Here is a 27123-nt window from a genome sequence, read left to right on the forward strand (position 1 = left end):
CTTTGAACTAGTTTGTGAAATTTAATTTTCCCAACACTGCCAGAAAACAAAGCTCAGCCGTTAACTTGTGGTTGTGTCTTTTATTTCCCATTTTACATTAACAAAAAAAGTCATGATCATTTCATTATAAGAATGCTATTATCAATTTTATTATTATTATCAATAATAAAAAATATACACAACCTCACGCATGAGCGTGAGTTTAAAAAAAATGTCAAGTCACATCTCGTGCGGGGAATGAGCATCTCACCTTTTATTTAAATTTTTTGGGGGGGTTGTAAACAAACATTTAGTCAATGTTTGTAATATTTTTTAGTGAGGTAGCTTTACAATTGGAAAACAAAAGACAATGTTTGAGTTGGGTCCGTTCAAAAAAAGGAATTGGGAAGCGAAGGCACTTGGTCAGCAAAGGAAATGCTATGTTTATATTAGCGTGCACACATCATTTGTTTGGAATAAACTAGTATGGAAGTATAGCACCATTGTAAGAATACAAAGTAATGGTCAATCTGAGAATTAACTGCTGGTTTTTTTTTTTTTTTGTAAGCGACATGTGTAAGTGGGCTTCTTTTTATTGACTTAAAGCAACACACAGAGCCCAAACAATAAATAAATAACACGGACACATGAAGCTCTGAAGGTGAGTTGCTGCTGTTTGGTTGCTGCCATTCAGTGCTGGAACATCCTACGTGGTGAGTTCAATTTAGTGGGGGCAAAGGGGGGGGTACTTTTTTTTTTAACTTAGAAAAAGAAGTCCCATTTATTTAAAAAAAAAAAATAAAATAAAGAAAAAGTGTCTTGATTTCTCTCCTTGTGCTCCACTTTCATTTATTTGGATTTTTTTTTTCCCTCCTCCTGCATCTTCTTGGTCCTTACAAGAAGCACACGGCACCCACTTCCACTCCAAACTCCTGATCGGCGCCACCGATGTCCATGGGGGCGATGTCTACGATGGGAAGACGGGAAGTCTTCTGCGACCGGTACTCCAGGACCGTCTTGCCCCATTTGCCCGTGTGTCTCTGCATGGGCGGGCACAACACAAAGCCGTCAAGCTTCCATAGCAGGCAAACTTTGTCAAATATGTCAATTTCCTACCGTGCAGCCGTCCTCCATGACGCTGTAGGTGAAGCGGCTGTTGCCCTCGGCGCGGATCTCAACATCATTGGAGCCCTGCAGCAGCACGGCCTTCTTCAGGTTGCCGGCGGCTGCGTCCATGTAGGCCACGCTGTTCTTACAATGGTACGTGACGTTCTGCGACGCCTCGGTGGACAGCAGGCGCAGGAAAGTCATCTGGATGGCAGCCGTATTAGGCGCCAGGTTGTCGTCACCGTAGCTGAACTGGATAGAAGTAAATGTGAGATTTGGACGTCAGTTGAGCAATGTTAGTAAAGATAAGAGAGTTCAAAAGTGCACTTACGTGGAATCCTCCATTCATGGTCTCTCCGAACCACACGTGCTTGCGGTCCTTGCTCTTGCTGGACCACCAGTTCTTGCGTGGGATGCTGGATGGTTTGGAGCGGACGCAGGACTCGCCTGTCTCCATGTTGCAGAAGACCTTGATGGCGTCTACGGTACAGCCCTGGTTGGGGTCGATCCAGTAATCTCCTGCGGGCCCACGGGGAGGACAACGTATACATGAGAAAATTAACTTCAGCCTAAACTTTCTGTAAGTGTGACAGGCAGGATTAAAGAGGATCAGACATTTAATATGCTTTAGCAAAAACTAGGCCTCTTTCTTCTTTTTTTCAAATTTACACAGTGGCAAAATAGCACACTGACATCTAATGGTGGACAGTGGAATTACATTCATCATAAACAAAAGGCAGAATAAAATTGAGCTCTCCAATGTTTTCCAATGTTATCTTTTCTGGATTTGTGAACTACAGTGTGAAGTAAAAGTCACCACTTACCGCTCTTCCAGTCAGGATGGCAAAGCTTGAGGTCCCTACAGGTGCGAGCCGGGTTCTTCTTGGAGCCCTCGGGACTACGGATGTTCTCGATCTGGTTGTTGAGGGACTTGAGCGTGGCGTCCACCTCGGCGTCGTGCTGACGCAGGTTTCCCGAGGCCTGGTCGGCTCTCATGTACCTGAGAGGATCAGGAGCCTTCTCCGTGTGACCCAGGCCGGCAAAGGCCGACATGTCAATGCCGGGGCCGGGGGGTCCGGGAAGACCGGGGGGGCCGGGGTTTCCGGGAGGACCCTGACAGACAAAAAAAAAGGCATTCATTTTCGACATCTTTTTTAGTTAGTCCAGTGTGCTCCCTCTCAGTCGTACTCACTGAGGGACCTGTCTCTCCACCGCGACCGCGGGGTCCGGGGGGTCCGATAGGTCCGGGCATACCGTTTGAGCCTTCCTTTCCACTGGGCCCAGTAGGTCCGGGTGGTCCCTGCATTCAAAGTGACACATTTTAAGCCACTGTAACAAATTAGAGTCACGGGAGAAATGTTTGTCCCCTCACTCTTTGTCCTGACGGTCCAGCAGGTCCAGTAGCACCTTGGTCTCCAGATTGACCCTAGAAAAGAGAAGCACATGGATTTTTAATGCCTTACTCAAATAATATACTATCAAATGGAGTTTATAGAGAAGGCAATCATGGCTGCTTACCGGCGGTCCGGGCAGACCCTGCAGACCGGTGAAGCCTCGGTGTCCCTTCTGTCCTCTTTCGCCAGACTCTCCGCCTTCACCCTTATCACCACGAGGTCCTTGGGGTCCCTATGAACAAAAAGTCAAATGAGTGACTAAGTCAGAAAAATAACATTTCTTATTGCCAAATTTATTCCAACTACTCCTGAAACTGTTTGAGTTCTGAGTATCTCCTGTGCATTGCGTGAGAAAGTACCGGTACATATTTTCATCTTAGAGTTACGTACTGGCATTCCTCGGGCACCGGCAGGTCCCGGAGGTCCGGCGGGTCCTTGTGCACCCTAAGTAATAGGGACAGAAAGAATAATTGCAGTGAGTTGCATGACAGTCAGCCAGGAACTTGACATTATCACAAACGCTTGCTTGCACTCACAGCTTCTCCTCTGTCTCCCTGTTTACCAGTGGGACCGACCGAACCTGTGGTGCCTGGGGCACCTGGAGCACCAGGAGCTCCAGCGGGACCGGTGGTACCGCGGTCACCCTGAAGCCCAAAACAATAGTAAAAGGTTTCAACAATGGTACAAGTTGTGATTATATACAGTTGCTAACAACCAACATAGTGAGCACGATTGGGATGGAAAGTTTCACCTTGATTCCAGCAGAACCATCTCTACCAGGAGGTCCATCAGATCCAGGGCTGCCCTGTCACATGAGCAATGTACACATAGTTGTATTTATATTTAGTGATGTAGATGCCCACATTGAAATCATTTTTTTGTTTAATAAATTCAAGGTTATTTAACTTAAATTTGAATTTGTATTAACTTATTGTTAAGAGAAATTTTTAGTTTGTTACATTTTATTTTTAGTTTTTCTTGTACACCATTCACCCAAACCCCAGATAATTAAGAAAAAGTTTTTCGTGATTTGTAATTATTTTAACTGTTTAATAAATGAAAATAATTCAAAAGAAAAACGGACATTGTTACTATTATTTTTACATTCATTAATTTTAAAAGACAATATTATTTTCATTCAAATATGCACCTACACAACTAGAGAAGTGATTTGAAAAGAAAAAGAACCCACAGGACGACAAACAAAGCCCATTATTGATACGAGATTAAAGGTAAAGAAAACTTCTAAATGTAAAATAGTAAAACATTATCATGAAAGTAACCAGCATTTGTACTCGTGAAATAAACAAACACCTGTTCCTCAGTGCTGCGTGTCGTGTACACGTGACAAGCTACTTAATGGCCTCTGCCCAGCCCGCTGTGCTCTTGGCCTTTCACTGACCTCTCTGCCTGGCTCTCCTGCAGGTCCAGTGAGTCCGGGTGGTCCGACGGGTCCGGGTGGTCCTCGGTCTCCACTGCCGCCGGGAGATCCTTGCTTTCCAGGCTCACCCTGAGTTGGAAGTGAGTCATCAGCGTACGTGTATGTCAAGCTGATACAAGCCCCAGATGACGGAGTTTTGAGTCACAATCGTGTGTAAAATGTCACGTCGTGACTCATTGCAAGAAATATAATTTGCAGTTGGAACTCAACAACTGATAAAAACAGGTGAGCCGGCGCTATTTTTAAGAAGGTGGTTGAAAATGAGCTTCGCTTGATGTATTTTTTTTCAAAACGGTCTAAATTTAAAGGACTGCTTCCATCTGCAAGTAGTACGGACATGTTTCATCCTGCCTCCATTTTTATTGGATTAAATCTGAACCCATCAAAAGACCTTCCATTGCTGTCTTTTTCTTTGTTAACTACAGTCGATGATAAATGTGAGCTGCTGAAAAACCGGCGGGCTCATTTACATCATTTAGATTTATATGAGTTTTATGAAGATAGTATTTAATTTCATGTTTGACGACATTAGAGACTTTTATTTGATTGCTAGAAATATTGCTAAAGCGATTTGGCGCTTCCAACAATGGATCAAAGTGTGACAAAAAAGACAACAAAGAAACCAAAACACTAAAAATTATTTCCTAAATTTTATTAAGAAATTAAAATGTTTTCATACAAAAATATTTTATAGTGATTTAGTCACAAAAATAATACTTTATATTTTATCTACACTGGACAGGCTAAACCGTCACGGAACACAGAATATAATTTTGCATTTTTAAGGCCTTTAACAGTCAAGCATTAAATGACATTTTATTCTTTATCAGAAAACCACTAATATCCTGAATTATAATTAGTATTGTCGTACAATTTTCACGATGGAAAGATCAAGCAAACGCCAATCCCTCTAACATAAATGACGCCTTCATTCGATCACGTCCAACGCGGCTGCCCGCTGATCGCCATGACAACCAATGTTACGTGACGTGACCGACAGATGCAGATGGCATCACATAATGTCATATTTTCTGCAAATATGGACATACAGTACAAACTTATAAGGGGCTGTTTTACAGCCATGAAAGGATATCAAAAGACAGCACGACTCATGTCATGACTCGGGAGCTCGTAAGTGTGGACATTCAATGTAATCTACTCATTCGCATTGGAGCCTATAATGGGGACTGGTAGGCGATTGTAGCCCACCATCTCCATAGTAGCAGTTACTTGCATTTGTATTTAAAAATATATTTATATATTTCTTATTTATATCATATAAATAATTATATATTATAATTCATGACAATTCTTTTGAAACAGTAAAATCCACTATCTTTTTTTTTTTCTCCATGCCATAAGGCTGACAGAGCAAATCTATATCTCACAGGGAAATTAATCCATGTTTTACTGAATGTTTGGGTACTTACAGAGGGTCCGGGCAGGCCGGGGAAGCCTCTCTCGCCACGCTGTCCAGGCAGACCCACGATACCACGCTGGCCGGCCAAACCTTGAGGGCCGGAGGGACCCAGAGCACCCTGGGACGGAGGAAACGAGGGCGCCATTGAACGTCAAATCATAAGCATCAATGGTCATAATTGGTATTCACACGTATGTAGCAGACAGCAGGGGCCCATCATGTTGAATGCGTCATCATTTGTCAGATGGTATTTTCAAGATAGGTCTTGTCATCTGCGATGGTGTGTGTGTGGAAGGTAAAAGCCACGGGGCCTGCCATCAATCTGTCAGTAAGACGGCCCTGCTATTCCGCTCAATGACAGCCGGCTGTATTAATGGTTGAGAAATGTCTCTGTGGCCTGTCAGACAATGCCACTTTAAACTTGAAACGTGAAATGTTCCACGCCAGTCATGCATAGCGCTAATAAAGGATGACACTTACAGGGGGACCATCCTCTCCAGGGTCTCCCTTCTCTCCAGGAGTCCCGGCAGTACCACGGAGTCCAGCATCGCCCTGTCTGCCAGGGGGGCCGCCGTCTCCCCTCACACCCTTGGGGCCGTCTTTCCCCGGGGCGCCGGCGGGACCGGCAGGTCCAGGATTGCCCTGGAAAGTATCCAATCACATTAGGATATAACTAATGTATACTGTCGTTTGTTGTGATGTGCTTAAACAGTACTGTCCAATCATTGGGTGACGAAGAGACTTACATTGGGACCGGGAGGTCCGACTCTTCCGGCGGCTCCGGGGAAACCGGTGGCACCCTGAATGAGAGCGAGGGAATAAAAACTTATCCCACAGGCATTCACTAGAAGTGATGGCGACATTTCTGAAGTGTTGTGAGGTCACTTACGGGAGGTCCCTGAGCTCCACGGGCACCTTTAGGTCCAGAAACACCAGTGGGGCCCTGCAAAAGAAGCATGCTGTACCTTAGTATTAATTCTGTGGACCTCAATTGCTTCATGATAATTAATTCCATGCAAATAATAATAAAAAATAAACGAAATAAAAAAGAATAAATAATAATCTCTAGGAGAGTGACTCACGGCTGGCCCAGGAGAACCAGATGGTCCTTGTGGTCCCGGTGCGCCGGCGTCACCCTTCTGGCCAGACTCGCCCATCTCTCCCTTAAGTCCAGGTTGTCCGTCAGAGCCCTTGAAGAGACACATGAACATTTGAGTCACCTTGATGGCATAACGTTAGCCCAGGATGGCTAACTGGTGGACTAGTGCTATGTGTTAGTGTTCAGGAATTACTTGTTGATTTTATTTTCAACAGGAAAGCCTGAGATGGCAAAACGGACATTTGTTTACCGGGCGAAAATATGTTCCATTGTTGGAAATGGCATTTTTGATCCAACATTTATCTAAGATAAACTAATTTCAATTTTTCATTCTTATTTTAATGAGAGGAGAAATGGGTAGGGCATTTTTAAGTTTCTTCAAGTTTAGAGTAGAATTAAGGAAATTTAGCAAAGTAAATCTTTTAAGCTGACTCCAAGTACAAGTGACAGTAGGAGGAGTTTTTGTCACGTTTCTATTTTGAGTGCATGTGGTGATACGCTGCGATAGCTATAAAAAAAAAATCACAAGACGGCGTTGTGCGTCATCCTGACATATACTCGCTAATTAGCCATGCCAGCATCATGATCGTCTCTCTGTTACTTACAGGGGGTCCAGCAAATCCAACAGGCCCAGGAGGTCCAGTTTCACCTCTGTCACCCTTTTGGAGAACAGAGTGGTAAATATGTGAATGTACGATTGCGACATATTGCATTCATTTGGCAGGCTTAATGGGGGAAAAACCTACAGGGGCACCGCGAGTACCAGCAGCTCCGGAAGGACCAGCAGGACCGGATTCACCCTGAAGGGAAAAAAAAAACAGTTAAGAAATGTCACCAGTATGTATTTAAAGATGAAATGTGCAAAACGCAAATCTACCTTTTCACCATTGGGACCACCAGGACCAGGAGGACCAATGGGACCAGTAAGACCCTGAAAAAAAAAAACTTGTTCAATCAAGGGGCATTTTTGTTGTTACTGATGGAGTAATTTGAATTAAACAAGTGTACAAAAGTATCTCAAATGTACCCGGAGTGCAGAATCTGTCTGTTTACACCTCACTAAAACTCACCACAATTTGCATTTTATCACCAGCGCCACAAGTTAGGCCTGCTATCAGCATGTTTAAATTTTAGTCACCAAATTATCAGGTGCTAACAACGTCCAAAACACACAAAATTAGGTTTGTACCAGCACGAAAATCAAGGTGGGCCAGTTTTTACATCTGAGCGCACGTGCCCTATCTACAAAAAAAAGTGCCCTTACTGTTTTTGGTTTTTTTCAGCATTCAAAACTCACCCTGCCGCCATCTTTTCCAGGTGCACCTTCAGGTCCTTTCTCTCCAAGGTCACCCTAAGCGGGTAAAACAAACCAACACGTTTTATCATCAACAAATTTTGCACATATCTTAGACAAAAATGTTGGGACACATCCTTACTCTGTCTCCTTTGGGTCCGGGAATACCAGAGCCCCCTCTCTCTCCGGGCATACCCTGCAGACCGGGAGGTCCCTGCGCTCCGGCGCCTCCAGCAGGTCCGATGGCTCCCTAAACAACGAGACGAGACGTCAGACGTGAATCGATCTCAGAAGATGACCATTTATCAAATCTATGTGGGAATACACGGGTGGATATTAAAAATAAAGTGAATACGAAAAATGTTTCTTCATTGGTTATATTTTTATGTATTTTAATATTTTATTTGTATCTGTCCAATTTATTTACCAGCATTTGATTATTCTTAAATCCAAACAAGGAAATCACGTTGGATAACCGAGCGTGTGACAACAGCATCTGCTTTATCAATGTTGCAGCAATTAAAATGGCTTAAATGTGCCTGGGGCTGATTTGGAAACACACAGCTGATTATTTGTACTTAACTAATAATTGTTTGATGGTGAGTGTTGTGAAGTGTTATCACGATTATAATAGTCGGCCTTTGGGGAAAAGCAGCCAGACAGAAAAAACAGCAGGCGGCTATTGATTTTAGATGGAATAAACGGAGGGATGAAGTGTGTTGCATTTATGACTCCTAATGACTCACCTTGGGTCCGTCAGTTCCAGGGGTTCCGGGCAGACCTCGAGGTCCCTGCAGACCCTGAGTGCCGGCAGCTCCTCTCTCCCCGGGGAAGCCTCGCTCTCCCTGAATATCAACACAAATCAATCGGTAATGACTAATTACGATAATCATTGTTGACATTATGCGCAATCATCAATGAAATGAAAGCGAAAAATGTTAACCTCGGTCAAGTTATATTTCACAATACTAACATCATATATTCATTTGGTTCTCCAAATGGGGCTGGGTTTAAAACAATTGGAAATTACTGAGTTAATGAATCAACACACATGCACAGACAAGTAGATGCATGAATGGTGTCAACGTACCCTGGGTCCAGTGGCACCAGCAGCTCCGCCTTCTCCTGGAACACCCTGATGTGAGAAAGTGACACGTGATGACACAAGAATCGGGCCTCAGAGAGTCAATGCATTTTTTTTTCTTTTTACAATCTTTGATTTGTACAAACAAAAAAATATTTATGATAATATATCATGATGGTGGCAAAAGCGACCAAGAATTTTCAAGAATATGGACTTCAAGAATACACAATGAAAATTTAAAAAATAAAAAATATTCGACTGCAGCTACCTTAGCCATCTTGTATCAGTTAAAAAAAATCAATGTTCTTTTCTTTGCTATAGGACAAAAACACACATAGAGTACTAAACCTTATATGTTAGACTGAAAAAAAATAAAAAACATCATTTGCTAAACCTCCTTTAAAACTAAATGACGTACATACCTGATCTCCGGGCTTTCCTCCCTCACCGGGGGGGCCAGGGGGACCGGGAAGACCCTGTGTCCAAGCAACATAGGCATCATTTCATTGACATATATGTTGCAATAAATATGGCCAAAATACTACATACAGATTAATAGACAAGACATTGTAATAAAAGTTATTTTAAACATATATGACAGTTTCTTTTTTTGTTTTAATTACATTTTATGCAAATATGTGCATAAGTGAGACTTTCACCTGGAAACCAGAGGGACCGGGCTGTCCTTGCTCTCCTCTTTCACCAGCGGGACCCTAAAATTAAATGTAAAAAAAAGAAATCAACAAACTAAAATCACTACCTGCTGTAAAATACACTTTGCAAAAGTCCCTTAGCCGTTTCTAAAACTGTACTTTCAAATGATACGTACAGCGGGGCCGGGGGGTCCGGCGGCGCCAGTTTCACCATCTTTACCGGGCAGACCCTGAGGAGAAGAATACATTGTCAACATGTGTGTTCCATGTTTTATTATTGATGATTCCATCACACTTACTCTCAGACCATGAGCTCCAAGCAATCCCTTCTCGCCAGATTTGCCAGGCTCGCCCTATAAAACAAACCATCGAGACCCAATGCAAACGTGAGAACTGATCAACAACAAAAAAAGTGTGTATTGTCTTTCACTTACAGTTGCTCCTTTGGGTCCGGGGAATCCCATGACGCCAGGCTGCCCACGGGCGCCCTGTGGGCCGGGGGGTCCTGGTCGGCCGTCTTCACCAGGAGCTCCCTGCGCAGTCCAAAAAGTCATTTGTAGCTATGCAGCAATTTGCTAAAGTTGTTAATATTCAATGGGGGAATTCATCCCCCAAAACGAATGCGCAAGCCATGAAGTGGAGAATATTAAAATGTCCAATTGACACATTGTGACTACTGAGCTGCTGGGTAATGATTGGATTGGTCATTAAGTGTGGATTGCTCGATTACTAAAAAGCGTCTCGGTGGCTGTTAGGATGCAAAATCACATCACAGCCCCTGAAGGTCCTTTTTTTTTGATTGACAGTAGTCATACAATTGGATGGAAAGCACTCACAGAAGGTCCAACTTTGCCTTGGGGACCGGCATCACCGGGACGTCCAGTAAGACCCTGCCAGAGGACATGGACACACAATCAACAAAAATAGATCATTTGCATACAGATGAGTTGCACATGCTCATTGAGGGAATTGAATCTTCTGCTAGATTGCCTGATGAATAAGTTACTACAGCAAGAAATAGAAAATAAATAAATGAGCTGAAGGTAGTGGAACATGTCCTGATTAAGGATGAAACACTTTACGGTTTACTGATAATAATTCAGACAGCTTCAAATTCTAATTATTGTTAATATCGTATTTAATGTCAAGAGTGGTAGTTGTCTTTGTATCCAAACAAATGCAGACATAATTAGACAAATACAAAGAAATGTCAAATTCACACACTTTTTAAAGATTTTTTTTACATTATTTTGCATAGTAACGTTTTATTATAATGTGTTTTTTTTTTATATTTTCAAATATTATAATATAATATTTTCCAAATTATTTGTAAGCTTTCCCAATTTTTCAAAAATATTTGTGTATATTAATTTTGATATACGTGTGCTTTATTAGCATATTTTCCCAAATGTGTATTATTTATTTTCTTGTAAAATATATTTTCTAATATCTAATATACTCGTCAGATTCTTATTTCTCTTGTAATGTAATGCAATAGAACTTACTCTTGCACCGGGCAGACCGGACTCTCCGGGACGGCCCGGGTCACCGTTGGCACCTTTGGGACCACTGGCACCTGCGGGTCCACGTTCACCGGGGGCACCCTAACAAAGACAAAAAGGAGAGTTGGAGAATGAGTATTAACAAACCGGCCTTTCATTCCACCCCCCCAAAAAGCCCACAGGAGTAGGTAGGCTCTTCTTTTAATGACGTGAAGACTTTCATTGACCCGCTGAAGATGAGCAGATTAAATTCTGGCAGGTTCATTTGAGCGTAAATGAGATTTGTGTGTGGGGAGATTGTGTTGAATGAGATTCTGCTGTTGACGTGTGCGACATTTGGGCCACCGGTGCAGAGACGGATTCGAAGATATGCTTCCATCAGGTGGCCGTGACGTGGTAGGACATGTTTGAATGCTTTAAAATGTTTTGCTACAGATGTGTCAGCAAAAACTAGAGTTGATATTTGAAGGTTAAGGTGTTCAGAAGATTAAAATTGAATTACACCCATGTCAGAAGAGATAACACTGACTCATAAATGGCATTTTGCAAGCTTGATCGAAAAAAAAATTGTTGCAATTGCAAATTGACAAGGTTGCACTCCATGGGTGCTACCGCCCATTCCTTATCTAATGCATTTTAATAAGGGTACATTTCCATTTGTGGTAGCAATCACAATCTTAATAGGTCTCTTTTTGGAAAGGAGGACATGACTCACCTTGGGACCAGCCAGACCATCTTGACCTGGGAAACCGCGGTTGCCGGGAGAGCCCTTGAAACAAAACAGAGTCACTTATGGATAATTGGGTGGATGGATACTTATTTTCCAAGATGTTTACAAAAAAATACATATTTGGCCTCTTCATTAATATTGTTCTTCATACAAAAAGGTTTGTAATTGCATGTACACAAACGTTGCCACAAGATGTCAGCAAAGTCATGGCCTAAATAAACGAAGCTCCAAAGCAATATTTTTTTAGACATGGCTATGGCCTTTGCATAAATAACAATAAATAGCCAACAGAAAAAAAAAAATCAGGTTTGATTGCGCTGTCAACAACTGGAGAACTTTCAGATTGCTATACTGTTGTATCCGTATATATTTTACAGTACTCACTCTCTCTCCGTGAGGTCCGATTGGTCCAGCAGCACCGGGTTCACCTCTTGGCCCTCTCTTGCCCTCTTCTCCTTGTGGACCGGGAGCTCCTTGGATTCCAGCTGGTCCCTGCAAAGACCCACCATTTTTAGCACTAACTACAGTACAGGAAACACAGAAACATTTAAATAAATGCTAAATGCTAACATTTAAATGAATGCTATTTTTCCTTTCAGACAGAATTGACCATATTTGGATACGATAAGCCACGGGTGTCAAACTCAAGGCCCGGGGGCCAGATACGGCCCGCTACGACATTTTATGTGGCCCACGAAGACATATTGTGCATCAAATTTGTGTGTCATTACTAGAATCGCAAATTGTCTTCACTTTTAATAATATCTTTTTTTAAAAATATTTGACCAGTTTTTACTCGTCTGATTTGAAAATGAGTTGTCAGTTTGTTTTGTAGCTTTTACTGTATATAATATGAGGTGCTCATACATTTATTTGGGTTGACAGTCATAATGGCCCTCCGAAAGAAGCTATGACTACAATGCGGCTCGTGAAAAAAATGAGTTTGACACGCCTGCAATAAGCTATGCATCTATTAAAATGTGTCTCCCCAGGGTAAATAAATAAAACAAAGATAAATAAATAAATGAAAAACAATCTTACAAATTCTCCTTTAGGTCCGGCTTCTCCCTTGAAGCCTGTGATACCTGGATCTCCCTGAAGGACAAAACAGGCCAAAAACAGACCGTCATCTGCAAATATTTCTCAAGTAAATGTTCATGTATTTTCCAGATGAAAGCTACTATCTCTGGTGGCTGTATTATGCACAGTGATCACGTACAGATGTTCCTTTTGGCCCGAGAGGTCCGGTCGCTCCCTGAGGCCCGGGAGGCCCGCGAGGTCCGGGGAAACCAGGAGCGCCTGCAATACCAGGAGCACCCTTCCAAGCAAAACACTCAGTCTTAGTCCTTTATTTCTAGTTTTAGAAGTCTATTAGTTAAAATAATCGTCAAGTGAGTCCGGGACAGTTTTTTTTTTTTAACTTACAGATGATCCTTTAGATCCAGGGATACCATCAGTACCGGGGTTTCCCTTCAAAGAAGAAAATGCACAAGTAAGCCTCCCTACATGAATTATAAACCACAATGAGAAAGAATGTCACGTCAAATCACTCACAGAAGCGCCAGAAGGTCCAGATGAGCCAGGTGTGCCGGACTCTCCACGGGGTCCCTGTGCACCCTCGGGTCCACGAGCACCAGTGGGACCAGCTTCTCCCTGATAGACAAGCAGATATTGTTGAGTGAGGGCTCCCTCTAGTGGTATGTGAAAGAATCACTCCTCAAGTACAGTTCAGTTGTATTTAACTTTTAAAATCAACACATTTGCATTTAATCTTTATTAACAGTTTGAAATAATTTATTTATGCAAAATATGTTTAAAAAAGTGAGTAGGTGAATTTGGAGATAGTGAACTAGGACTGTAGCCCGCAAATTATTATTTTACATTCAACTCCAATACAATATATGACTCGATTTCGATATCTATGCTGACATATTCATCTACAGTTCAGCACTTTATGTCGCTCTACGAATCCATTCAATCCAGCTCAGTGGATCTCAAACTCAATTTTTGATGCATTCTCCAGCTTTTGGTTGATTGGGTGTAAAAAGCCCCCGCAACCTTATTGGACCCTTGCCAGATATCAGAGCACACGTTCTAGTATTATATACAGCTTGGCGTTCACTGGAGAGTATGACATAACTAGAGTGTATCTGTAGAAAAAATTGGGGAAATTCCAGACAAAATATGTGACTCATTTTGAGGTCAGGAAGCGCTTTGAGGGGGATATTTTTAGTCTTGGTTTATCCAGCCAAGTTTCTAAAAATGCTTTTGTTTGTTTTGGGTCCATTTAGCACTTAGATGTGGGCTATCAAATACCGAATGGGTCTATTACAGTGCCAAAAGTCAATTTTAGACGTCACGTTCATCAAATGTGACAAAAAGAGCTGTAGAGTAGTAGTACAACTAACGCATAAAGTATCACATTGAAGGATAATTAAGGTTGCCGTCATTTCGGAAGGGACTTTTTAAGGGCACCCTTGTCAAGAATTTCAACAGTCCACGAGACACTCAGAATTCAAAATAAAAAGCTTGCTGATCTGTTGCCAGCATGACTGCTAGATTTTCCAAAGAGATCTTCCATTTGTGAATTCCCAGAAGATGGCAGAGCATCAATGTCGAGGCCCCCGAATCAGCCCAGAAATCAGAGGGACTGTCTGCACATTCTGGATGAATAAATCAGAACTGGGAGGGTTGGGGGGGGGGGGGACGAGACCCTTGCTCCAAGTTTCCACTCAGACTGCCGCTTTTCGAATGCTTTTCAATACAGAGCAGCTTTCTCTCATTTCAAAGCATGACCAAGCTTTCCTTAACATAATCACAATTTCATGTCCAGACTCACAAAAGACTTTTGTTCTTCACAAAGGCACAAACTGTTCTGATTGCGCTCTGTATTAGATTCCAAAGAAATACAAAAACCATGAGAACAAATTGGTGTTCGTATATTTCTATGGGTAGCATTTGATGTAAACATAGATTGTCCAATGGACCATTCCAAATTGTCTGTAGGTGTGATTGTCAGAAGATCAAGAAGATGCTCAGAAACTTTGAGACTGACCTTTGAACCAGGCGAGCCAGGGAAACCCGGAGCTCCAGAAGGACCGACCGGACCCTATACAAGAAACAAAAACAAAAAAAAAGCCCAAAACGTTTTAGATGCTCATACAGTAGATAAGGCAGGTAGCAAGTCAGATTTAGGATGAACAAGGTCATTTATATTATTGGACACCTACCGGGGGACCAGCAGGGCCAGGCAAACCATCATTACCGCGGGCACCCTGAAATAAACAAAATAAACGTCAGGACATGTTCAATAACATATTGATTGCTGAATTATTTGAGAGACTCACAGCAACTCCACTGGGTCCAGGACGACCTCTCTCTCCGGGGAGACCTCGGGGTCCCTGTGAAATGGTCACAATGTAAGTTTTTGCCCGCAACTTAAAAATCATATCTCTGAAATATTGTAAACATACATACCATTGGTCCAGGAGCTCCATTCTCTCCAGGAGCACCAGACTCTCCCTACACACAGGAAAATAACACCAAGGTCATCATCACTGGTTTACATTTTGTAAGTCCTTATTAAAACTTAATTTAACATTTTATTATTATTATTATGATTATAGAACAAAGGAATTTGCCCAATAAAAAATATATCAATGTAATAAATCAAGATAAAAGTCAGATTTATTTAAGATGCAAAAGACATGACTATTAAATTTGCAATTTTGTTTAAGAAAAAGTCCAAATTGAAGAAAACCACACGTACTTATTTTTTAATTATGTCGGTCTTACTATAAAAATTGCTTTTAGAAAATCCTTATCAGAAAGAAAATGGACTTTTCATGTCTTGTGTCAAAATGTCGCTCCCTCCCACCAACTACACTAATACATAACGGGATAGATACATAAAGGATCAATAAACATAATAGACCATCTTTTATACCTTTGACCCAACAGCACCGGTCTCTCCCTTTGTACCATCAAGACCAGGGTACCCCTACACAAACAGAGAAAACACAATTAATAAACAATCTAAAAAGTTGTAAAGCATGAAGAAAAAAGTGACTGACTCGATGTCCTTTGATGCCAGGCAGGCCCGGCGTTCCAGGGAAGCCTCGAGCTCCCTGCAAAAGAGGACAAAGAGAACATATGATGACATAAGAATTTCAAAAACAAATCAAGTTTAATTGGATTATTTTGTGGTTGATCCCTGTTTGAAAATGCCTCCATCTGCAGTGAAGTAGTCATGCTCACCTGAGGTCCAGAAGGTCCACGTTCGCCTGCTTTTCCAGATTTTCCAGCTTCACCCTAAGCCACAAAAAAAAGTGTGTATATATATATATTTACAAGAAATCAAGAGAAAAACTATAAATCTTGTGAGCCTTTGTACAGTGCTGCTACTGGTCAATATTAGAATTGCTAGTGGATACATAGTGAAATAGAGTATATGCTGCCACCGTGTGGCACACAAGTGAATTGCATGTTGGTTTCAGGAACCTCAAAAAAGTGACCCTAAGAACAAAGTTGAGGCTACGGATAGACTTTGTCCCAGAAGCAGGAACTTTTGAAGGACTATTATGTGTTTGGGCTGCTGGGATTGGATAATTCATCAGGATTAAAAAAACAAAAAACAAAAAAAAGACCCCCTTTGGGGCTGGCTGGCTCGACAGTTCAGATCTTGGTTGGAACATTTGAGTACCGGTAACGACAAGAGTTCAAATGTTCTGCAACATTAGATGGAAATGAGTAATTTCAAATCTCTATAATTGTTTGCTATTCATTTGCAACTTTTACACACTCACATCATCTCCAGGTTTTCCAGAAGGTCCCGGTGGTCCGCGAGGTCCCATGGGACCCTGTAAACATGGAGGAAACAACCACAGGTATGAGAGTAAAATAACAATTTCATTGTGGACCCGTCCAGCTTTTCCCAGTTGGCGAGCATTGATTTTAATCACACATAATGATGCGACATCAAGGGGGAGAAGCAAGATAATCCCAAACGCCACAGGGAAAGATTAGCGCAGCCCCCGGCGGGTTCAATCTACCTGCTGAGGGATTGGGAAAAAAAAGCGGCCTGGGTCATGTGATTTCTGGAAGCTTCATTTGGGGTAAATAAAGGGGAGGAAGAAGCAAAGAGCCAGTGGGAATGAAACTTTGTCTACTGGCATAAATCAATAAAAGAAAAAAAAAACAACAGATGTTATTACAATCTGCACATGGCCACTCAGTTTTTACTCACAAGTTGAGCAAAATGTTGAATTGGCTGAGCACGATATAGGATGTATTTTTACGCTCATTGCCATAATATATCGTGAGGTTATGTATTGAAAGATAGACTGTAGTATAAAGTGTGTGGAGGCGGGAATGACACTCACAGATTGTCCGGGCTCTCCAGCCTCTCCCGGGCTGCCTTGGAATCCTTGAGGGCCCTAAATAAACATACAAAGGCATGTTAAAAATATCACCTCCCCAAATAATAATAATAATAATAATAATAATAGCAATAATAATGATAATAATAATCATAATAATGTGAAAGGTTGAGCAAAAAATAAAAATAATAAAAGTGAAAATGAAAGTGCAAAAAAATACAAATTAAGTTGTTCTCTAAAAAAATGGAAACAATAAAATTAATTTAAAATAAACAAAGTAGAAGTTTATACCAAGAAGCTGAACTTTAATGAGCTAATGTACAGTATTGTCTAATACTGTAATGGTACTAATAAAGCAATTAAATGTGTGTCTGCATGACTATCATAGAGCCTCCGGGCATTGATATTTTAAATGCAAAAAATAGGCACATTTTCAGTATGATCAATTAAATGCAGTGGTTGAAATCCTCAAATAATACTTGGAGTCTACACACAGGAGCTTTTCTCTCTCTCCTGCAAGCACCTGGAGGTTTAGACATCAAGTACATCAAGTTGAGACCCGTTTATGGGCATGGCCTGCCTAATGCTTTTCCTTCTGCAGGCTGGGAGCAACCTGCGAGGCCTTCAGGGAGGGCGAGAAGGTGAAGACGAAGAGCGCGGGGGCGCCAGACATAAATTGTTAGGTGAAATATGGAGCAGGCGGCTGGAGCAGGCGGCTGGGAGAACCTGCCACTTTGCAAATACGTGGTTCATCCTAGTTACGTTACACTCAATTGTCAGATGTGTGTGTATGTGACAGGTAGTGACTGCAACGTTTATACTGTCAAGTGGCTACTTACAGGAGATCCAGTGGGTCCAGGTGGTCCTCGGGGACCCATTGGGCCCTGGAAAGAGAACAACATCATCAGGACTGAAAAGTTTTTAATACATTTTCTTGGCATCTAAATTATTGTCCAAATCCATTCATTGAACCAGGGGTGTGCATTTTTCCAATGGAGCAATCTTGTTGTCATTATACATGATCTTGCCACTACTGTAAATGTCGCATTTCCTTCAAAGTTATAAATATCTGTCTAATAAAAGACGATTTGATACATATCTGGATTATCGATGAATTTGGAACGATTCAATTTGATACACTTGCAATTTTATAATCATGACGTAGTTATGAGTCTGTGTACATTCTTTCAATGCTTTTCAGCAATTATCTTCAAACGTACGTTGACTTTAAAGGGTCTTAGAGAAGTTAAACCGGTAATTCTACTCTTTTTTCAGCACCACTTTCTGTACGTCTACTTAAGTACAGTATGTGAGCGAGCACTTTTGCCCCCCTTTGATGGTGACAGTATTTGAAGCTGGCTATAAAACACCTCGACTTTTTAGGCCTCGGGCTAGACCTAAAATAAAAAATAAAAAAATAAAAAAAAGTCATTTGAAATTCCACAGTGTCATCCGCCCTGGTTGCAAAGCTACGGTTGACAGTTGAGCAGCATGTTTGAACTCTGCTTGACCTCTTTTAGGCAACGACGGCCGACAAGCGCAGGGCTACTTGTTCCCCTCAGCAGCAGGTGAAGATTCCTGTGACGCATTTCTCTTTAGCTCAGCCTCAATCTCAAACCCCCACCGCACCCACATGAGAAAATCACATTCTGTCAAACTGATGAGCCAAACACTCACATTGGGGGGAAAAAAAACATGAAATTAAGTGTTCTTTAAAAGAGAAGTGCAAGTGGTTCGCATGTCTGCCTCACAATTCAGAAATTCTGGGTTTGAATCTTGGCTCCAGCATTTCTTTGTGGAGTTTGTATGTTCTCATCATGAGTCAATGCTATTTTTTCCACTGGGTTAGGGGGGTTCTGATGCTGCTCCACTGTAAAGTGTAAAACTGGAAACAACTTTATTGATGCACAACCACCAGTAGATGGCGTCATTTTAGCCCTAATGTATGAGTCTATTGGGAGAAACAGCTGCATGGTGTTTTGCTACTAATTATAAAATAATAGAAAAAGGCAGAATGAAACTTTTTTTTCCTCTTGAGAATTTAGTAGATGCTCTATAATGACTTTGTGAATGTTAAAGACAAGTACTAGAAAATGAATGAAAGTAATGAAAATATTTTACGAGTCAAAGATATTGCCTTATAAACACGTCTTTTAGCGTCTTGGCTCAGCTTTAAAATAATTCCTAAAAAAATGAAATAAATACACAGTGGTCCTCTGGAGGGAATGAAAGTCACCTTTGAGTAGGATCGGGAAGCCTTCACCACTGTGGCTTGAGGATTATCAATGGTGCTCTGTCGGGTTACAACTTGTGCACATACTGCATGTGTTTTTAAGATGTTTTTTTGTTTTGTTTTGTTTATTAAATGTCACCCTTCTAGGTGCCAAGGTAAAGCCACTGATCCTATCCTGAACTTTTAATTCCATCTTCCAGAACCGTTCCAGGTAGAATAAGCTTCTTTAGTTGAAAACCTTCAGCTTTCTTCTCCTTTCTTGATCACTTTAAATCCCCCCCCCTCATGATGATGACGATGTTTTCATCTTGTGAAGGTCCTTGTTCGGTTTTCTCTTTTAACAAGTTTTGTGACATATTGAGGCGTGCTCGCAAAAGGAACCAAGCTGAGGGTAGAGAAGGACAAGTTGCTGGCTCACCATGGGTCCTTGCATCACGCCCATCTGAGCGCCGCCGCCGGCTTTCTCGTCGAAGCCACCTGCCATTTGAGCAGCAAAATTCTAGAAAAAAAAAGGAATTATTAATTAATTAGACTTGATTTTTCTCTCTGTTGTAAAGTTAAACAAATGGAAGTGTGGTTTTCCTTTCCCACACGCTGGGAAGGACAGATTTCTGTGTGTCCACAAGATGGCGCTGCTTTTCCCCCTTCAAAGCATGCAGTAACGTCACGTTTTGCAGTTTTCAGTGACTGAATTGTGTCTGTTTATTGTTGTTAGCGTTGGCTAATGCGGTTTTTGGGGTCCTTGGTTTACAACGGAGTTGTGTCCCTATGGTGGCAACGTAACCTAATTTTGAACATGGACAAGCGTTTCGTGACACTTACTCCGCCAAGGCCGGGGGGCCCATTAGGTCCTGGTGGTCCAGGTGAGCCAGGGTTACCAGGGGTGCCAGGCTCGCCATCTCTGCCACGGGGACCGGGTGTTCCCTGGAACCAATAAAGAAAAATAATTTACTTTACTGCATTTTTGTGTGCGACTAATGACTGTGTGCGCCTCTCCTGGGATAAATTTAAAGGGAATAAGAGGAGCCGCTTTCATTGGCTGGGAAGCAGTTGGTTTTTTTCACTCCCACAACGGCGCAAACAACCTTTTTTACCTGCACCTGTCTACAAAAAAACCAGAAGAAACGAAACTCTAGTTAGAATATGTTTTGTGCTAGGCTTGCGCTGGGCACAAAAAATGACTCAATTCATCAAATAACCAGAATGACAAAAACAAAACAAATAATTGATCTTATTTAATTGATCTACTCATTTAATTATTTCACTATTGTATGACATTTTGGTAATATGTCTTTCTTCTGTGTCTTATTGTTGTCAAGCAATGATAATCAAGGTCCACGCAATTCTTTTTTATTGCACTGCAGAGAATTGAAAACAACTGAAATGAAATGTGTAAATTTTCAATTTCACGACATGTCCAAGGAGGCAGATGATGATGATTGACGAGGTCGGACCAGCCCATGCAAGGATGCATGTGGTGACAAATCGCAAGAATGTGCTGTGAAATGGCTGGCCATGTGTTATGTGTGCGTATGTACAACATATTGATCGAAGAAAGGAATCGTGTTTACGTTACGAGCTCACGACAGACCCGCTTGTGTAGCTTAATGACACACGAATGAATCAAAGGCTGCCTTTCTTTCAGCCCATATCATTTTAGGAGGGACCTCTTGAGTCAATAAAAAAAACAAAAAACAACAACAACAAACTGACCTTCCCTCCCTTCTCTCCTCTTGGTCCACGTAGTCCCTGCTCCCCTGGTGGGCCCTGAGTGACCAAGTCATGTTAGACCACTCATTTTATATGTGCAATGAATGAATGAATGAATGAATGAATGATTGGGACCATTGGGCCAGGGAGTCCTCTTGGTCCTACGACCTGTGTTGTAAAAGAAGACATCGGTTAGTAAATAGAGAATGCAATTCTCGTCAAAGCTCTGTATAAATGCCGAAGCAATTCATGTGGTGCAATTAACTAAAACAGAAGAAATATTGAAGTGAGACTTCCAAGAAAAAAAACAATGTAAATGTTACATTTTTAAAACATATCCATTATTAAAAAATAGAACCATAACAATGAACCCTTCAACAATTCTTTGCAGTTTGGAAAACTTTCCACATTTTAGATGTCAAGGCATTAGCGCTAATGGCTAACCTCTAAAGGGAAAATGTATTTAAATCAAAGATAAGATAAACATTTTCATTTATATTTTCCGCTGCAAAGTAGCATGCACTCAAAGGGGAAAAGCATTTCCAGGTGCCTACGAGGAAGGACCTTCTAACAATCGGACCTTTCTATCCCTTTGCGTAAATATCAAATTCCAATATAATCTCAAAGATTTGGTGGGGAGATCACTGAGTGGTGTTTACTTACATTGGTAATATCTCCGGGTTCACCTTTTTGGCCCTGTAAGAAAAAACAAAACAAAGGGGAAAAAACATAAATAATAACAATAAAATTAAAAATTACATTGAGTGAATGTGTTTCTTTTTTTCAAAGCTCACCTTAACTCCAGGTGTTCCTGTGACGTTGCAGTAGAGACGAGAGAAATTGTTAACATAAAGTTGAACAAATGATACAAAAACAGCACATCTTTAACATCTGTCGGCTTGCCGCTAACCGCTTATTAAGGGATTTCAATCTCCCTACTCGAAAGAAAAACCTGCATAAAAGTGATTTTTTGGCACCCCTAATTGCCCATTTGGATGTTGCTGACTCTCCATCTTCAGCAAAAGAGCGTTAAAGCAGAAAGCGGATGTTTTGTGCCGTTCGCCGAGCAGCAGGCGACGGTAGAAAGCGCGTTAAATAAAGGGTGACTTCCAAAAATGTCAATCTGAGAAGCCACTAACCATATATTTTGTTTATTGACATATGAGGTTAATTAAGGAAAACAACATTATATCTAATGTATAACAATTTAGAAACATTAAAGAAGCCAGTTTTGATGAGGACTTCAGAAATTCTAGAGTCAGTCAGCAAAAAGAAAAAAATAGCGCTAATAGAAGCCAAATTTAACAATTTGTAATTCTAAGAAGAAACTGTGCAATTTAAAACTGCTGCTAGCTGTTGCACAGTTAACAAGCATAAATTGCTGGCGTCTGGTTGAAATCTCCGGTCACGTTTTTTTTCTTCACAAATCTATGAAATTTGTGAAACAAAAAAAAAAAACCTTGGCTCTCTTTGATGATGACAACGTTACTATTTGGAATGTACACGGATTCTGCCCGACGCCAGCAAAATGAACTGAAATTATAAAAGCATTTTAATCAATCAACAGTCAGGCACTTGATTTCACTCATGCTTCCTCAGGGAGTTTTTTTTTTTTCTTCAAAAATAAATCTCATTCATGAAGACTTAGTAGACAGGCTGCCACAGTTTTCCTCCACAAAAGCACACAGAGACCATGAGGGAGAACTGTGAAGCTGCGTCTCCTTGACTTGAGCTATTTCCTTTAATAGCTCCCACATGTTTTGTTGTTTTTTTTTTACGCTGGGCAAAGATTATTCCAACAAGGTGGGGCCAAGGTGAGCATGTGGGGAAAAAAAAAAACTTGAAGGAAGCATTTCAGTGAGATCTGCTCTTTCATGTCTTTACTTTGAGTGGGCAAACAGAAACTAAAGCATCTTCTTGTCTTGCCCCAAAGTAAACAACATGGATGGGTAATTTATTTATGAAAAGATTGAGATAAATAAATTACAACCAATGGGCGGCGAAGGGTCAGCGGCGCAGATGGGGCAACACTCTCCGAATGGGATTTCAGGATTGGGGCAGCCTCTGAGCTCCTCGCAGACTATTTCGTCGCACAGGACGGTCCCGGTGTCGCACACGCAGATGCGACACGGCTCGGGCTTCCACACATCCTTGTCGGTATAGCGTTGGCCGTCCTGCAAGCAGCTAAGAGCATCCTCCTCTGCGCCGGCCAGAAGGCACATGCGTCAGGGCGCGTGTGGAGGGGGTGATAAGAGTAAGTAAAAACATTAGATGGATTTTACAGAAACAGGTGCATATATATACACCGCCCATTTTCTTCATTATCAGCACCAATTCTAAAAGACAATTTAGAGCTAATGGCCCCGGAATAAATAAATAAAAAAGAAAACCTAAGGGCAACAGCGAATCATAAATAAATGAATAAATAAATAAATAAATAAATAAATAAATAAATAAATAATGATTACCCAAAAAGCATTTATAACCTTCAAATGCTTAATATGCATTATACCCTTGAAAAAAAAATTGCATATTTGGACATGCAACTTTAGTAAAAACGTAAAATAAAAAATACCTCTTAACACAACTTCATACACAAAGACACATTCACAGCAAATTGGGTCAATTATGTACCAATTGAATTCAACATGAAGGCCCTGCAGCGCATAGTGAACACAGCTAGTAAGATCATTGGGGCTTCACTCCCCTCCCTGAAGGACATTTACACCTCCCGTCTCACCCGCAAGGCGACCGCGATTGTGTATGATGTGAGTCACCCCGCTCACTCTTTGTTTGATCTTCTGACCTCTGGGAAGAGGTACAGAGGCCTGCGCTCCCGCACCACCAGACTCACCAACAGCTTCATGCTCCAAGCTGTCAGGATCCTGAATTGTCTCCCCCCTCCACCCTCGGCTGCATAACGTCCTGTTCTTTTGCACTTTATTCTGGCTGTCTGCTGTATGCACGCTTGCTCCATTTTGTTCCTCTTATTTGTCTATTTATTTATTTCTTATTTATTTATTGGGTTATTTGCTTATTACTTATTCATTGCTCTTGTCTATTCGTTTTTACTCTTTGTGCTATTTGCTTGTACGTGTTGTGTAATGTGTCTCGTCACCGTGGGACGGTGGGAAACGTAATTTCGATTTCTTTGTGTGTCTTGTGAAGAGATTGACAATAAAACAGACTTTGACTTTGACTTTAACAACTGGGATTTCATTTCATCTTCAGTCAATCTATGACATGACCACTGGGTAGCGCTGTAAAGCTACAGAAGGGAACCTTGCAGAAACTGCACAGGAGCCGGAGGCCATGTGCAAAAAAAAAAAAAAAAGTTCCACATTGGGCTGCTTTACATTTATTGGACATGAGAAACAGACTTGGCATTCAGATGTCAACTTGGCACACCAATCCAATGCATCTCAATGCTGCTACTGTACATTAAAGCATATTAAAGCGCCCCCGTCCCCAACAATGATCTTGCTCATGGTTACTTCCATACTTGTTGGTCCTTTGTAACACTGGAGTTGATTTTTTTATATGCAAGTCATGGGAGGGCATACAGACCGCCCCCCCCCACCACCACCACCACCACACACACACACCCTCCAAATACAGTAGCCGTGTTTACCTTTTGGAAACATTCTCAGGTGGAGGTGATTTGCATGCACCATGAATGAATGTGCCCTTTCTGGAAGGGTGGACAGAGCGGGCAATTCACTAACTTTTTCCCTTGTGGGAGCCAACCTTGGTGCCATGGGTTGAGCGATAGGGGGGGGGGGGGCTCAGCTTTAATGCACAAAGCTTTTTACTTGCTGTCCAAAGCACATGTGTCCACCTCAATCTAAAAAGACATTGTAATGATCCAAATAAGATGTCCCTCTCTATCCAGAAGAGAGGACGTGTGTGTGCGTGTGTGTGTGTGTGGAGAACAAAGTGCTCCCAGGTGCATCTTGAGGAGCTGTTTTCCATCTTATGCTGTCTGGTGAGCTTTTTTGCACCGCAGGCTCACTAAAAGGGTCAAAAAGTGACCCAAGCCTCCTCAGATGACTTTACTACCACTCTCCAGCCAAAACCTTCTTACCCTAGTTAACAGTCAGAAAAGAAGTATTATAAGACAGGGGCTTCTGTTTTGGTGAGGGTAACCTGACACTGGCTTTTATTTTGGCCCATTTTTTTGAGGTGAAAATCCACCTGGCTCCTTCGCTAGAAGATAACAAACGGCCCTGTCTTCTCTATTTTTTCCCAGACCATCTCCTGCTTGCACGCAGGCCGACTGTCGCGTTTTATGTGCAATCTTTAAAGCAGATGGAAAACGTGCTTCTGGAATATTATTCCTGGAGCCGCTCCTTCACTCTTAAATCTCTCATGAGTACTCAATTTGACTTTTGAGAGACAAAAGGGCCACTTTATGGGATTACTGATGGAGGGACATTCATTTCATATTTTCATGCAAAGATTACGTAAAAAGAGAAGGCAAGCTCCAATCCGCCTGGATGCCCTCTGACAACAATGGAATGTGATCACTTTTCACTAAAGGCCCTTGAGCCTGACCACCTTTCACTTTTGGCTCAGTAGCGCCTCCTCATCCTCTATGTCAGTGGCTGTCAAACTCTGGCACATCGGCTTTCTTTAGTGGCATGCGAAAGAATCACTGAATTGGATGGATGGATGGATGGATGGATGGATGGATGGATGGATAGATGGATGGATGCAGATAGTCTATAGATATAGAAACGTAGATAGTGATGGATACAGATAGATCCATACTGATCGAGAGATTAATCAATAGATTTGAACTATTTTTGAATCAGTTTAGTAGATTTGTTAAGTACAATTCAGTTGTATTTAACTTTGACAATAGATATGTATATATATTTTAATTTTCAAATATTTATTCAATGATTTCCTAGTAATGTTACAGTAAATAAAAAAATGTAAGATCATTTTGCAAAAGAAAATGTTGGTTACCACTTGGGCCTACTATGCTAATTTTGCTCATTATGACGTGATGTTATATACTGATGTCATTTGTCTTCCATCTGAAAAATAAATAAACACATTTTAATTGTGCCACTGATCAACTTGTTCAAATTACATATGTACATTCAAAGGAGTATTTCCAATCTATTTTTGAATGTACAAACTTGATGCTTTATGAGCCTGGCAGTGCTCATAAAGCACCCACAGGTGTTCATCCTAAAACAGCGGGAGGAGGAGGAGGAGGTGAATGTGTACGAAAGGCACCCAGGGGAAGTCAAAGCTAACTTTTGAGATTTGGCTCCAGCTTTAGTCAGTTATTATTTATCATTTTTATTCATTAAATGAAGTCTTTATGTCACCAAGGGAACTGTCCCACTTATTATCCAGAAGGTCCACACAACTATTATTCACACACACACCTGCACTCAAGACCTTGCAAACTTTTTTCCAACTCGCGTGTAAAAGCTCCGCACCTTACACAAAAAACCCGACATTGAGTTGGAAGAAGGAGTCAGAGAAGTAAAGAGCACTTACGATTGTTGGCCTGACATCTGACAAGGGTTAATAAGCACACTTGTGCGGCTGCGAGTAGCAGTAGAGTCCTTGAATCCAGGAAGCTCACCATGTCTAAATATTAGACACGCAGTGGCCCTGGAGGGAAATAGAAGTTCTTGCGCAAATGGAGTCTCTCAAGTATCTGTCCCCCAGTGATTTCAAAGCTGCACCATCCGACAGTCACCCTTGCCGAGCGGTGGCGAGGGGAGGAGGAGGAGGAGGAGGGAGGGGGAGAATCCGACAGGCAGGACTCGGACCTGCAGGAACAAGCTTAGCACCAACCGCTTTGAGGGCCACAAGCGGTAGTTTTATGTCCCCGTTGCCTTCAATGAATCTTCGTATATTCCCGAATATCAGCCCGGCCCCTTACCCCCAGTCAGGCTGAAACGTGAGCCCGCTTTCCCTCCCATTCTGTCTAGCAGGTCCCCCCACACACCTCCCTCCATCAATCCTAGACCACTCCCTTCTCCACGTGCTGCTACCGAAGCCCCCCTTTCCAAAAAAGAACTTTCTTCCCAACTTTGCCGCCCTCCCCCTTTCCTTCCTGTAGGATTCAGAGAA

General features: G+C 41.7%; 1 protein-coding gene across 3 annotated transcripts; it reads right to left on the minus strand.

Moving 5' to 3' along the window:
* Window positions 1-75: 75 nt before the first annotated feature.
* On the minus strand, window positions 76-26632 carry col2a1b (collagen, type II, alpha 1b). 3 transcript variants are annotated; one of them, XM_085923208.1, is made up of 55 exons: window positions 26542-26632; window positions 23356-23360; window positions 23015-23222; window positions 21819-21835; window positions 21688-21720; window positions 21160-21192; window positions 21028-21081; window positions 20137-20238; window positions 19733-19813; window positions 17921-17965; window positions 17085-17138; window positions 16509-16562; window positions 15961-16014; window positions 15777-15830; window positions 15650-15703; window positions 15181-15225; window positions 15051-15104; window positions 14934-14978; window positions 14759-14812; window positions 13258-13356; window positions 13129-13173; window positions 12923-13021; window positions 12745-12798; window positions 12088-12195; window positions 11689-11742; window positions 10977-11075; window positions 10308-10361; window positions 9906-10004; window positions 9771-9824; window positions 9648-9701; window positions 9478-9531; window positions 9241-9294; window positions 8825-8869; window positions 8481-8579; window positions 7877-7984; window positions 7738-7791; window positions 7318-7371; window positions 7187-7240; window positions 7046-7099; window positions 6424-6531; window positions 6231-6284; window positions 6088-6141; window positions 5822-5983; window positions 5352-5459; window positions 3883-3990; window positions 3232-3285; window positions 3017-3124; window positions 2871-2924; window positions 2605-2712; window positions 2459-2512; window positions 2279-2386; window positions 1911-2199; window positions 1418-1605; window positions 1096-1338; window positions 76-1019 (listed from the first exon to the last, which is right to left on the minus strand). In XM_085923208.1, exons 1-55 carry the CDS (start codon window positions 26630-26632, stop codon window positions 873-875), a joined length of 4479 nt encoding a protein of 1492 aa, XP_085779334.1. In that variant the 3' UTR covers window positions 76-872. The 3 variants fall into 3 exon arrangements, with proteins under 3 accessions (XP_085779334.1, XP_085779333.1, XP_085779335.1); XM_085923207.1 differs by lacking the exon at window positions 23356-23360 and having other exon boundaries at window positions 23015-23224; XM_085923209.1 differs by lacking the exons at window positions 23015-23222; window positions 23356-23360.
* Between the last annotated feature and the right edge of the window lie 491 nt (window positions 26633-27123).

The sequence above is a fragment of the Syngnathus leptorhynchus genome, chromosome 11 (assembly GCF_054491065.1).
Source record: "Syngnathus leptorhynchus isolate UIUO chromosome 11, UIUO_Slep, whole genome shotgun sequence".
Taxonomy (NCBI): Eukaryota; Metazoa; Chordata; class Actinopteri; order Syngnathiformes; family Syngnathidae; genus Syngnathus; species Syngnathus leptorhynchus.